Here is a 14,166-nt window from a genome sequence, read left to right as displayed (position 1 = left end):
CTCCAGAACGGGTAACGTGCCACTGTGACACCGCAGTGCTCAGAATTGTTCAGCTTCGCAAAACATGCGTTCGCTGTGCGTACAGGATGGAAAACCGACAAGCCGAAGCCACTATTCTAGAGTTTGACCAGTTCATCGCGAAAGTCCTCCAGAACGGGTAACGTGCCACTGTGACACCGCAGTGCTCAGAATTGTTCAGCTTCGCAAAACATGCGTTCGCTGTGCGTACAGGATGGAAAACCGACAAGCCGAAGCCACTATTCTAGAGTTTGACCAGTTCATCGCGAAAGTCCTCCAGAACGGGTAACGTGCCACTGTGACACCGCAGTGCTCAGAATTGTTCAGCTTCGCCAAACATGCGTTCGCTGTGCGTACAGGATGGAAAACCGACAAGCCGAAGCCACTATTCTAGAGTTTGACCAGTTCATCGCGAAAGTCCTCCAGAACGGGTAACGTGCCACTGTGACACCGCAGTGCTCAGAATTGTTCAGCTTCGCAAAACATGCGTTCGCTGTGCGTACAGGATGGAAAACCGACAAGCCGAAGCCGCTATTCTAGAGTTTGACCAGTTCGTCGCCGAAATCCTCCAGAACGGGTAACGTGCCACTGTGACACCGCAGTGCTCAGAATTGTTCAGCTTCGCAAAACATGCGTTCGCTGTGCGTACAGGATGGAAAACCGACAAGCCGAAGCCGCTATTCTAGAGTTTGACCAGTTCGTCGCCAAAATCCTCCAGAACGGGTAACGTGCCACTGTGACACCGCAGTGCTCAGAATTGTTCAGCTTCGCAAAACATGCGTAAACATGCGTTCGCTGTGCGTACAGGATGGAAAACCGACAAGCCGAAGCCACTATTCTAGAGTTTGACCAGTTCATCGCGAAAGTCCTCCAGAACGGGTAACGTGCCACTGTGACACCGCAGTGCTCAGAATTGTTCAGCTTCGCAAAACATGCGTTCGCTGTGCGTACAGGATGGAAAACCGACAAGCCGAAGCCACTATTCTAGAGTTTGACCAGTTCATCGCGAAAGTCCTCCAGAACGGGTAACGTGCCACTGTGACACCGCAGTGCTCAGAATTGTTCAGCTTCGCAAAACATGCGTTCGCTGTGCGTACAGGATGGAAAACCGACAAGCCGAAGCCACTATTCTAGAGTTTGACCAGTTCATCGCGAAAGTCCTCCAGAACGGGTAACGTGCCACTGTGACACCGCAGTGCTCAGAATTGTTCAGCTTCGCAAAAGATGCGTTCGCTGTGCGTACAGGATGGAAAACCGACAAGCCGAAGCCACTATTCTAGAGTTTGACCAGTTCATCGCGAAAGTCCTCCAGAACGGGTAACGTGCCACTGTGACACCGCAGTGCTCAGAATTGTTCAGCTTCGCAAAACATGCGTTCGCTGTGCGTACAGGATGGAAAACCGACAAGCCGAAGCCACTATTCTAGAGTTTGACCAGTTCATCGCGAAAGTCCTCCAGAACGGGTAACGTGCCACTGTGACACCGCAGTGCTCAGAATTGTTCAGCTTCGCAAAACATGCGTTCGCTGTGCGTACAGGATGGAAAACCGACAAGCCGAAGCCACTATTCTAGAGTTTGACCAGTTCATCGCGAAAGTCCTCCAGAACGGGTAACGTGCCACTGTGACACCGCAGTGCTCAGAATTGTTCAGCTTCGCAAAACATGCGTTCGCTGTGCGTACAGGATGGAAAACCGACAAGCCGAAGCCACTATTCTAGAGTTTGACCAGTTCATCGCGAAAGTCCTCCAGAACGGGTAACGTGCCACTGTGACAACGCAGTGCTCAGAATTGTTCAGCTTCGCCAAACATGCGTTCGCTGTGCGTACAGGATGGAAAACCGACAAGCCGAAGCCGCTATTCTAGAGTTTGACCAGTTCGTCGCCAAAATCCTCCAGAACGGGTAACGTGCCACTGTGACACCGCAGTGCTCAGAAGTGTTCAGCTTCGCAAAACACGCGTTCGCTGTGCGTACAGGATGGAAAACCGACAAGCCGAAGCCGCTATTCTAGAGTTTGACCAGTTCGTCGCGAAAGTCCTCCAGAACGGGTAACGTGCCACTGTGACACCGCAGTGCTCAGAATTGTTCAGCTTCGCAAAACATGCGTTCGCTGTGCGTACAGGATGGAAAACCGACAAGCCGAAGCCACTATTCTAGAGTTTGACCAGTTCATCGCGAAAGTCCTCCAGAACGGGTAACGTGCCACTGTGACACCGCAGTGCTCAGAATTGTTCAGCTTCGCCAAACATGCGTTCGCTGTGCGTACAGGATGGAAAACCGACAAGCCGAAGCCGCTATTCTAGAGTTTGACCAGTTCGTCGCCAAAATCCTCCAGAACGGGTAACGTGCCACTGTGACACCGCAGTGCTCACAATTGTTCAGCTTCGCAAAACACGCGTTCGCTGTGCGTACAGGATGGAAAACCGACAAGCCGAAGCCGCTATTCTAGAGTTTGACCAGTTCGTCGCGAAAGTCCTCAAGAACGGGTAACGTGCCACTGTGACACCGCAGTGCTCAGAATTGTTCAGCTTTGCAAAACACGCGTTCGCTGTGCGTACAGGATGGAAAACCGACAAGCCGAAGCCACTATTCTAGAGTTTGACCAGTTCATCGCGAAAGTCCTCCAGAACGGGTAACGTGCTACTGTGACACCGCAGTGCTCAGAATTGTTCAGCTTCGCAAAACATGCGTTCGCTGTGCGTACAGGATGGAAAACCGACAAGCCGAAGCCACTATTCTAGAGTTTGACCAGTTCATCGCGAAAGTCCTCCAGAACGGGTAACGTGCCACTGTGACACCGCAGTGCTCAGAATTGTTCAGCTTCGCCAAACATGCGTTCGCTGTGCGTACAGGATGGAAAACCGACAAGCCGAAGCCGCTATTCTAGAGTTTGACCAGTTCGTCGCCAAAATCCTCCAGAACGGGTAACGTGCCACTGTGACACCGCAGTGCTCAGAATTGTTCAGCTTCGCAAAACACGCGTTCGCTGTGCGTACAGGATGGAAAACCGACAAGCCGAAGCCGCTATTCTAGAGTTTGACCAGTTCGTCGCCAAAATCCTCCAGAACGGGTAACGTGCCACTGTGACACCGCAGTGCTCAGAATTGTTCAGCTTCGCCAAACATGCGTTCGCTGTGCGTACAGGATGGAAAACCGACAAGCCGAAGCCGCTATTCTAGAGTTTGACCAGTTCGTCGCCAAAATCCTCCAGAACGGGTAACGTGCCACTGTGACACCGCAGTGCTCAGAATTGTTCAGCTTCGCCAAACATGCGTTCGCTGTGCGTACAGGATGGAAAACCGACAAGCCGAAGCCGCCATTCTAGAGTTTGACCAGTTCGTCGCCAAAATCCTCCAGAACGGGTAATGTGCCAATGTGACACCGCAGTGCTCAGAATTCTTCAGCTTCGCGAAACATGCGTTCGCCGTGCGTACACCCCATCATCGCCTCGACGAGCACCCTATACGTCACCCGCGTTCTCGTGACACGGTTGCGCAGAGGCCTCAAAAGTTTGATGATTTTGCTGTTGACATCTGGACACTGCTCGCGAGCGACGTAGTGCGCGTAGTAATAGGGGGCATGCTTATCTGTAAGCCGAGGGCCATAGAGAAGCCGTAAATGCACCCCCACTTATGTCATTGGCAGGAATAGTCTTGCTAATCCTAACACTACCAGGTTCTCTTTACAAAATAACCTTTTACTTCCAAAATCGCGCAGCAACTATGGCAAACCAACTGTTGGTTTTGCTAGTGTGAAAATGTGGAATAATTTACCTACTCACGTGAAATCCTCACCTACATTATCATCATACCAATGTTCACTGAGAGCTTATATTAATACCCTGTAAACTGTATCCATTCTTTGAAACATGTTTATGTTGCTTATTGATGTAATTTATTTTATGTTGTGATGTGTTGCCATAGTTTATATTACTTTAACACTGTAGAAATTGTGCAATTCATTCTTTGTTTATAACCGCAACTGACGCCTTTTTATTTATATATTATTATGTAACTAAGAACAAGAGGTCCCGCTGCAGTTTATAACTGTGGGACCTCTTTCTGTATAACTTCTACTGCATATATGTACCACTAATGAATGAAGCAATAAAACTTGAAACTTGAAACCTGGCACTGCGTCGACGACGCGTTCTTGCGCGGCGGTCGAGCCTTCCCTGCTGCCTTCGCTGATCTCTCGCAGCCGGGCGATGGTGAGTTGTCGGACCTCTTGCATGGACAGCGTCAGGTCGTAGTCTCGCTCCAAGAGCTGCCTGAGCTCGACGCTCATGAGAGAGTCGATGCCCAGCTCGCCGAGGCTGACGTTCGGGTTCAGACTCGACGGGTCCTTGATGCCTGGACGAAACGAACAGGTAGTAACACGGGTATTGAGAAACTTCGCGAGGAAAGTACATATTCTATTTTTACGATATTAGGAATATATTTTTTGTAATTTGCATATCTCAGGTGCCACAATTTAAAAGCAAGAAATGGTGGCACGCTTCTGTTATTTATGCCGTCATTTCGGCGGGTTTAACATGTTCTTTAAAAAAAATGGCTGTGGCTTAGCTAAGGTTAAGCCCAGGATGCAAAGCATACTAGCCTTTATTTTAGTTGTTGAACCACTGTTTAGCCTGGTGAACTGCTGTTGCTTGGCTATATTTGGTTCGGCTAGACGAAGAAACAACTCATGCGTTGCTCTGCTTCGCCTTCAAGAGTGGAACGCGACAGCGTTCCCTTCGACCCGCCAAGGGGTGTAAGATGGGCTACGGCGCAGGGACTACGCGCCCCGCATTGGACGCGGTGAGCGTCGAGCAACGCAGCGTTCGGCGCGGCAACGAAATGCGCGCCTGAGCAAGCGACGCACGCCTGAGCCTTATCAGAAACAGCTCGTTTCTAAGGCAATGCCGCATTCACTAGAGGCGCTTTTGTACCGCTTTGAAGCATCGTACTCGTGGCTCAGTGGTAGCGTCTCCGTCTCACACTCCGGAGACCCTGGTTCGATTCCCACCCAGCCCATCTTGCAAGAGTTGAGCCACAGCCACCTAGAAAATCAGTCTCTGTAGCACGCCGTAACCTTCGCTTCTCATTCCAACGAGCAGCTCTGTCTCCAGGGAGGCATCTCACCTCGTGAGTGTCTAGCAGAGGCAAGCGCAGCTGCTTATATACCGCCGCGACGCCGCGAGCGACGGCGCGAGTTGGAGCCCCGTTTCTCCTCTGTCGTGACGTCACGGTGTCACGTGGTATTGAAGGCAACACCACCGCGCCTGAGGAGCTGGGTTGAGCTCTCGTAGTATGCTTTGCATAAAAAAATTATTACGGTAAACGACAGCGTGACCTCCAATATCAGGGAAGCACATATACCATGGATGCTACACTGGAGGACTTGAGTGCTGCTACCGAGCTGCGTACGCTTCGAGCCCTGGGAGCTAACATCTGTGCCAGTTCCAGTGTTAATACGAGATTCCATTTTCTTGGAAATGCTGTCAGGCACCGTTTCTTGTACTGGCAAAAAGAAAAGACACGCCGGTTGGTCACGCCAGCACGCGTTTTCTATGCATACATAAGTGGCACTATTGTATTAGACGCACCTGCGAAAGTATTGAGCGAAACGTAGAACCGCCGCTTACAAACACGGAAAAATGTGGTAACTTAAGATCTGCAGGAGTAAAGCCTTCTCGACTCACCAAGGACGTGAGCCGCGGACCGCACGATGTCCGGCTTGTCCTTGTTGTCGCCCACGGAAGGCGACGAGTCATCCTTGACAAAACTCGAGACGACTGGGTGGCTTTGGCTCAGGAAGGAGTCCATCAGCGCCATGCAGGATGCGATCCTTTGTGCCGCGAATGCACCGGCCACCGCACCGCCGCCCATGAGATCGCTCACAACGCCCACGTCACCGACAGCACCCCACTGGATGGCCAGTCCTGAAAACGTCCGAACAGGTGGCATGCACAAAAAAGAAAGTGGAGTTTTACCTGCCAGAACCACGCTTTGATTACGAGGTGGCGAACTATGGGTAAATTTCGACCACGTGGTGTTCTTCAACGGACACCCAATGCGCGGTGTATCATACGGATGTTTTTTTTTTGTTTCATCTTGCCTTCATCCAAACGTGGCCGCTGCGGCCGGGATTCGATCCCGCAACCTCGGGCGTAGCAGCGCAACACCACAACCACCATAGGCCACCGCGGCAAGTAGGTAGCACGTGGTGGCAGGCCAAGCAGCAGTCCAACTCATCTTATTATCCAAAATTACAGGAATATATATAGAGAGAAAGTGGTGCACAGGGAGTCTACGCACACCTTGCGCGCAAAAGCTTTCAACAGCTGACAGCAGCGCCGTGAGAGAGAGAGAGAGAGAGAGAGAGAGAAAATGATAAATGAAAGGTAGGGAGGTTAACCAGGACCGAGCCCGGTTGGCTACCCTACGCTGTGGAAAGGGAAAGGGGGACGTAAAAATTAAAAGAAGAGAAAGTCCACTGGAGATATCAGTCGGTCACTCAGTCCGGATCACAGACGCTGACTCAATCCGGTCGCTTTCAAATATCGCAGCAGCGCTTTTGTGGCCTTTTGTAGCTGTGATATGCGAGGCCATGATTCCAAGATCTTGTTCAAGGTGAACGGTTTTCCATCTAGCTGATTGAGAGCTGTGCAGAGGTCTTGCCTTTCATTTTCATAAGATGGGCAGTGGCACAGTAGGTGTTCTATGGTTTCCTCGACACCGCAGGCATTGCACCGTAATGCACAGCTTAGCCGGTGGTATAGAAGACTGGAGGAACAGGACTCGGGCTCGCGGTGAAGTTTCGGAACGCCTGTCACGAGGCTAGCGTCGCGCTCCAAAGCGGCAGCGCGAGCACTGGACAAAGCTCGGGCTTCAAACTGCGCGGGCAGAAAGCTGAGTGTTCAACCATCCCGCCAAGCGTGTCTCTCGGCGTGCGGAAGATAGTTTCATTTTGGTGCGACAGAAACTGTGCGGACACACCAAGCGAATTGTCGCCGTCGGCGTCGCCGTGAGGCTCCGCCTACAGCTGGGCTATGTGGATGCTATACGCTTATCCGTGCCGTATGTTCGGGTTATACTGCTCTTACTGCTATACTGCTCTGCTGCTATACTGCTCAGAGACAGGTGTGGGAGATAGATAGATAGATAGATAGATAGATAGATAGATAGATAGATAGATAGATAGATAGATAGATAGATTGGATAGATAGATTGGATAGATAGATGGATTGGATAGATAGATGGATTGGATAGATAGATAGATGGATTGGATAGATATATGGATTGGATAGATTAGATAGATAGATGGATTGGATAGATAGATAGATAGATAGATAGATAGATAGATAGATAGATAGATAGATAGATAGATAGATAGATAGATTGGATAGATAGATGGATTGGATAGATATATGGATTGGATAGATAGATAGATAGATAGATAGATAGATAGATAGATAGATAGATAGATAGATAGATAGATTGGATAGATAGATGGATTGGATAGATAGATTGGATAGATAGATGGATTGGATAGATAGATGGATTGGATAGATAGATAGATAGATAGATAGATAGATAGATAGATAGATAGATAGATAGATAGATAGATAGATTGGATAGATAGATGGATTGGATAGATATATGGATTGGATAGATTAGATAGATAGATAGATGGATTGGATAGATAGATGGATTGGATAGATGGATTGGATAGATAGATGGATTGGATAGATAGATAGATAGATAGATAGATGGATAGATGGATAGATAGATAGATAGATAGATAGATAGATAGATAGATAGATAGATAGATAGATAGATAGATAGATGGATTGGATAGATAGATAGATGGATTGGATAGATAGATAGATGGATTGGATAGATAGATAGATAGATAGATAGATAGATAGATAGATAGATAGATAGATAGATAGATAGATAGATAGATAGATAGATAGATAGATAGATAGATAGATAGATAGATAGATAGATAGATTGGATGGATGAATGAATGGATGAGGCTCAGCCCTTTGAATCGGGTGGCGGCGGCGCGCGCCACGTAGCGTTGAATGGTACTATATGCATTTACTCCTTTACTATTGCGTTTATATTATCCACCAATCAGACAGCCTCCGTTTAGTTGTTTCTACCTGCTCAAAGTCTATTTTACCTTAACTGTCTTTAAAAACCCAAAGCTTTGAATAGTTCCCCGTTACATCCAACGGCAGGGTGGAGTCGTTTACAAGAAAGTAGCAAGTGTTCAGCCGTTTCCTCCTCCTCTCCACACGCCCCGCACAGCAAGCCTATCTCCTGGTATCTGGCTCGGCACGTTTTAGTCCGCAGTACACCTGTCCTGGCCTCAAACATAATAACAATTATGGGGTTTTACGTGCCAAAACCACTTTCTGATTATGAGGCACGCCGCAGTGGGGGACTCCGGAAATTTTGACCACCTGGGGTTCTTTAACGTGCACCTAAATCTAAGCACACGGGTGTTTTCGCATTTCGCCCCCATCGAAATGCGGCCACCGTGGCCGGGATTCGATCCCGCGACCTCGTGCTCAGCAGCCCAACACCATAGCCACTGAGCAACCACGGCGGGTCGGCCTCAAACGTATACGTCATGCCGGAGCGCCCTCCGCCTGGTGCAGAGTATACTTAAGTAGTAAACGCAAGGCGCAGAAAACCAGGACTTAGGAAGAAGGACACGAACGACAAGACCGGCGTTTGTGTTCTTCTTCCTAAGTCCTGGTCTTCTGCGCCTTGCCTTTACTACTTCAAGCATGAACCAACTAGCCCAAGCAAGAGTTTTACTTGAGCAGAGTATACCCGTGCACAGTAAAAGGTTTTACACCCTTAATGGTGTTTGCTTGTCCCATGAGTAACACCCCTACCACTATGGCGTTTAAAATTTATAGAGGGCGTCAAGTAAACTCCAGCTAGACGTGCGACGAGAAAAGACGCAATTGAAAACTATGTCAGCATTCTTACAGCCTTGGGCGCACCGAGAAACTCGACAGGAGAATTTGATAGCGGCATATTTGAAACTTAGTTTAATGCACTTTTATGTCACCTGTCACAGCTGTCATCCATTTTACTTCCAAGGAAAAGTCGGCAAACAAGATACCATCATTGGTTCCCACCAACAATTTGATCTTAACCCTTAAACGTGAGGGTGTTTGCCATGGGACAACCGAACACCCTTTATGCACTCATAAAGGTGTAAAAATTTTTAGAGTGATGCGCTTGAGGCGAAGGCTCGAGGCGACTCACCGGGCAGTCCGTCCGCGACGCGGTGTTCGCACACACGCTCCATCACGGAGTTGGCGTAGCCGTAATTCGTCTGGCCCGCGTTGCCGCGACCGCAGGAGATGGACGAGAAGACGACGAAGTGGTCGAGTGCGGGGCACAGCTCGCGCGACGCCTCGTCCAGACGCTGCGTGCCGAGAACCTTGGGCCTGCACGCCGCCTCGTAGGTCTGCGCCGACTGGTTCTCGATGAGGGCGTCCCGGAGCACCTGCAGACCACCCGGCATCGAGAGTGAAGTGCGCATAGCGACTCGGTGTGGCGTGGTCGTGGCGACGGCGACTTCAGAGGCGATAATTATCGCGCGTGGCATCGCCTCCCTGCCACTTCTTGTGACACCAGAATCCTTCAGTAACTTTTTAAAAAAAAAGTTATTTACGGCGGCTCTGGTAACGTTCATGATGGTCGAACGTGAGAATATGGGGTGGATTCGATTCGGCAGGTCATGGCGCGGGCAAACCCGTGGCGAAGCGTCCCGCGTTTCGACAGTCGCGTTGGTGGCTATATATACGTTCGTGTTTTGTGCGCTGTACGGTTAAAGGTAACGATGGACACCGAGCCTTGTACGGGGGAAGACTATAATGCTGACGCATTATGCTTTCGCAGGAACCCCGACCCCATTGATCGGCCTCGTTGTCATTATCACTATGTATTATTATTTGATTGAAGGCGCTTCCTTCCCGAAAGATACCCAGTCAGCTCACCATGGCCAAGTTGAAAACTCCGCCCACCGGTCCCACGGCGGCGGCTTCCTGGACGACCCCGCGCGCTCCCTCCTCCGTCGACACGTCGGCAGTGCTGACGAGCACGCTGGCGCCGACGCGACGCCACCGCTGCAGGCAGAGCCGCTGGTAGCCGGTTCGCACCCCGGTCCTGGACGTCAGGAGCAGCTTGCGGCATCCGCGAGTCACCATCCAGTCGGCGAGCTCGAGCCCCATGCCTCCGAGGCCTCCGGCGATCACGTACGACTTGTGCTCGTAGAAACAGGGCCGCGCCACGGCCTCCAGCGTGAGGGGCGATGCTCGAGTCGAGACCGGCTCGTTTTCTTCGGGCCGGATCTGCGGTTGTTAGAATAAAAAAAAAATTGCCAGGCTTAGCTTGGTTAAGCCAAGAATGCGTTGCATATTGCGCGAGTTGGGGCCCAGCTTTTCCTCCGGATGTCGTGACGTCACGTCACGTGGTTGCGCTAAAGGTCAATGGTGGCTGCCCGGCCGCGCCCGAGGGCTGAACTGAGTGATTGCAATATGCAATGCATAAAAAGGGAAGCAACGTAATAACAAACATAGCAAACTTAAAAGAGAATGGACCCACATATGAGACGCGCAGCAATGAACAATGGCTCATACCCTCAATGGTGGCTGCCCGGCCGCGCCCAAGGGCTGAACTGAGTGATTGCAATATGCAATGCATAAAAAAGGGAAGCAGCGTAATAACAAGCATAGCAAACTTAAAAGAGAATAGACCCACATATGAGACGCGCAGCAATGAACAATGGCTCATACCCTCAATGGTGGCTGCCCGGCCGCGCCCAAGGGCTGAACTGAGTGATTGCAATATGCAATGCATAAAAAAGGGAAGCAGCGTAATAACAAGCATAGCAAACTTAAAAGAGAATAGACCCACATATGAGACGCGCAGCAATGAACAATGGCTCATACCCTCAATGGTGGCTGCCCGGCCGCGCCCAAGGGCTGAACTGAGTGATTGCAATATGCAATGCATAAAAAAGGGAAGCAACGTAATAGCAAACATAGCAAACTTAAAAGAGAAGAGACCCACATATGAGACGCGCAGCAATGAACAATGGCTCATACCCTCAATGGTGGCTGCCCGGCCGCACCCAAGGGCTGAACTGAGCTTGCAATATGCAACGCATAAAAAGACGCGCGGCCTTCAAGAGGAATAAGCCTTACCCAGTGGCCGGGCCCGACTTCCCCGTTCAGACGCGCGTAAAACGCAGGAAACGCCCCCGCAGAACAACTGCTTGGCGGACTTGAATGTAAATTTGTTGTATTTGCTAAAGGGACTGACTTTCTTCGGCTCTTTCGCCACATTTTCATGGTGAGTGAGTGAACTTACTGTGAAAGTGAAAGGCGCATGTGCCAGAGTATCTGAAATGTACAAACCATATGCGCGATGTTTTAGCATATGTAACGGTGTTACAGTTTTTACGGTGGCTTCGCAAAAAGTGAGACTCTCAAGTTAGCGGTATATTCGAAAGCGGCCTTTGATACGCCAATATTTATCCGCTTTTGAAGTCTCGCACAGTTCACAGAATTCCAAAATCGTTTTGTTGGCGAGTTACAGAAGTCTGAACCTTATTCCTCGTTTTCCTTAAATTTTGTGATATTCAAGAAGTTTCCCAGCAAACTATGGCCTGAAATGAACGCGTGTTTGCTGCAATCAGTACATCGTAACATTTTTCTTTGGAGTGCATCATACCCCGTAGAAATTTGTGCACCTGATGCCGAGCCAGACGACCCCTCCTTTCCCGTGTATTAAGTTATAGGAACTCCTTAGATAAGGCTTGCTTTTTACATGTGCTATGAGACCGGAAACCCCGCCTATGCGGCACCAGCAACGCATGGAAATCCTAAGCTGAGCCAGCTCCAGTTTACGTCTACCTAAAGTGAAGAATTGTATAGATACGTCACTATGGCAGGTGTTGTTTCTTGACCTTGTGATACCCAGTGACTTATGCTGGCGTCAAAGAGGTTCACTCATGCTCGGTACGTACGCAACGTCCCCTGGGGCACACATACTCAGGGACGAATACGAGAGGCGCACCTCCATGGGCCACACACCACTCCTCACATACGCACTGGCCCCAGGGGCACACAGTGGCGCATAGGCCCACATTTCAAGACGCCACTATCTTGAGGATTGGTCCGCACAAAAAACAACAGAAAAAGAACGAGCGAATGCCGGGCTGGATACCAGCTACAGAAACAGTGGTAGCGTCTCCGTCTCACACTCCGGAGACCCTGGTTCGATTCCCACCCAGCCCATCTTGCAAGTTGTTTTTTATTCATGAAGTGCCTGCCGGGATTTATCGCTCACGGCCAACGCCGCGGAAGCCGACGCCGACGACGCCGGCTTTTCTACGACACGAGCTCCTTAACGCGCTGTGGCGTTAAAACGAGCGAATGCCGGGCTGGATACCAGCTACAGAAAAATTGGCTTGACACTCGACAAGAATGAGTCGCATATTAAAAGGCAGCGACGATGACAGAGTTGAATGGCACACTTACTTGGATCACCACTTTGCCCACGTGCTTGCCCGAGGCCATAAAGCGGAACGCCTCCTCGACCTGGTCCCTCGTGAAGCGGACGGCGTCCAACGGTCGCACCACGCCTGAGGCGATGCCCTGGCGAACTAGCTCGACAATGCGGCGTTTGTCTTCAATCACGGACGCATCGTCACCTATGAGGTTGTCCAGCAAGATGCCGTGGAAAGTGGTGTTCTTGAGGAACACCGACATGCCCAGCGGAGAATTCTTGGAGAGGTCGAACTTGCCGATCTCCAGGAAGCGTCCGTAGCATGCCAAGCACCGGACGCTGGCCTGGAGCTTTTCTTCGGCCAACGAGTTGAGGACAATGTCCACGCCTGCGACGCATAAGGTTGGCAGGCTTTGAGGAGAGATTCCGTTGGCTCAGTGCTAGACTTATGTTAAGACTATAGGTGGTGGAAGCATGTACAAAAGATACAAGAAATCAAAGCCAGTCCGCAATTCTATGTAATTTAAAATTCGTGTTCAAGCGGCCTAAAGCATTCGCATGTCCTTGAACATGGAGGTGAGAAAGAGAGAGAGGAGGGGGGAAGGAAAGGCAGGGAAATTAACCAGACTGAGTCCAGTTTGCTACCCTACGCGTAAGGAGGGGGAGGGGGAGTGAAATAAAAAAGAAAGACAAGACAAGAGTCTATATCACATTTTCCCATGCACTAGGCTATAGTTGCAGCATGTCTACAGTCGGGCACTCAAGTCTGTTGCCTTCAGGTACTGAAGCGCTCGAATGGCTTTCTAGGATGATGAGCTGTGAGGCCACGCTCCCTAGACCATTGCTTCTGTAAATGGCCTATCGTCCAGTCTATCCAAGGTACATTGGAGAGCCTGACGTTGATTATCCAAGCGATAACAGTGGCACAGGATATGATTGATGGTGTCTTCACACTTACACTTGGCGCACATTGGTGAGTTCGCCATTCCGATACGATAGTTGTAGGAGTTAGTGAACGCCACTCCTACCCACGGCCGACACGGCAGTGTTGCGTCATGTCGGGAAAGGTTTTCTGGTAATTTCAGTTTCAGTGATGAGTCGAGGCTGTATAAACGACAGTTAGCGTTCTGCGGTGTACGCCAGTAACTCAACGAGCTGGAACGCGCGAGAGAGATTGCGGAGCTCTCTTGCAGCGTCTACTCTCGACAAGGGTATCAGGAGTGTCGGTGCTCCAACTTGGAGACGTTGGGAAGCGTCATCGGTGACGTGATTACCAACGATGCCGCAGTGGGCCGGCAGCCACTGAAAGATTATATTGTGTCCTCGTTCAGAAGCGCAATGGCAAATTTCGTTGATCTGGGACGTATGCGCTAGCTGCTCGTAATTACCACGTCGTAATGCTCGCAGGCTTTAGAGGGCTGTGTTCCAATCACAGAAGTATTGCCCATTTGCTAGGCTGTTCTTCTTTAGTGTATTCCACAGCAGCGCGAACAGTGGCCAGTTCAGCACCTATAGACGTCGTGACGTGTGAAGTCTTAAACTTGACGACGACCGATTGAGATGGCGTATATATAACAATGGCGCACGTCGAACTTTCCGAGACCGAACCGTACGTGTAAACG

At 50.1% G+C, this 14,166-nt stretch overlaps 1 protein-coding gene across 1 annotated transcript in view; it reads right to left on the bottom strand.

Moving 5' to 3' along the window:
- Positions 1-14,166, bottom strand: part of LOC135920126 (fatty acid synthase-like) — an 80,521-nt gene that overhangs the window by 17,947 nt on the left and 48,408 nt on the right. The window contains exons 20-24 of the mRNA XM_070524683.1: positions 12,577-12,932; positions 10,030-10,383; positions 9,293-9,536; positions 5,701-5,940; positions 4,145-4,369 (exon numbers count right to left, since the gene is read on the bottom strand). Coding sequence (XP_070380784.1) covers positions 4,145-4,369; positions 5,701-5,940; positions 9,293-9,536; positions 10,030-10,383; positions 12,577-12,932 — 1,419 coding nt within the window. The remainder of the gene's footprint in view (positions 1-4,144; positions 4,370-5,700; positions 5,941-9,292; positions 9,537-10,029; positions 10,384-12,576; positions 12,933-14,166) is intronic.

The sequence above is a fragment of the Dermacentor albipictus genome, chromosome 8 (genome assembly GCF_038994185.2).
Source record: "Dermacentor albipictus isolate Rhodes 1998 colony chromosome 8, USDA_Dalb.pri_finalv2, whole genome shotgun sequence".
NCBI classification, from domain to species: Eukaryota; Metazoa; Arthropoda; class Arachnida; order Ixodida; family Ixodidae; genus Dermacentor; species Dermacentor albipictus.
Note: the sequence above shows the minus strand (reverse complement) of the source record. Positions and strands in the feature narration are given on the sequence as shown.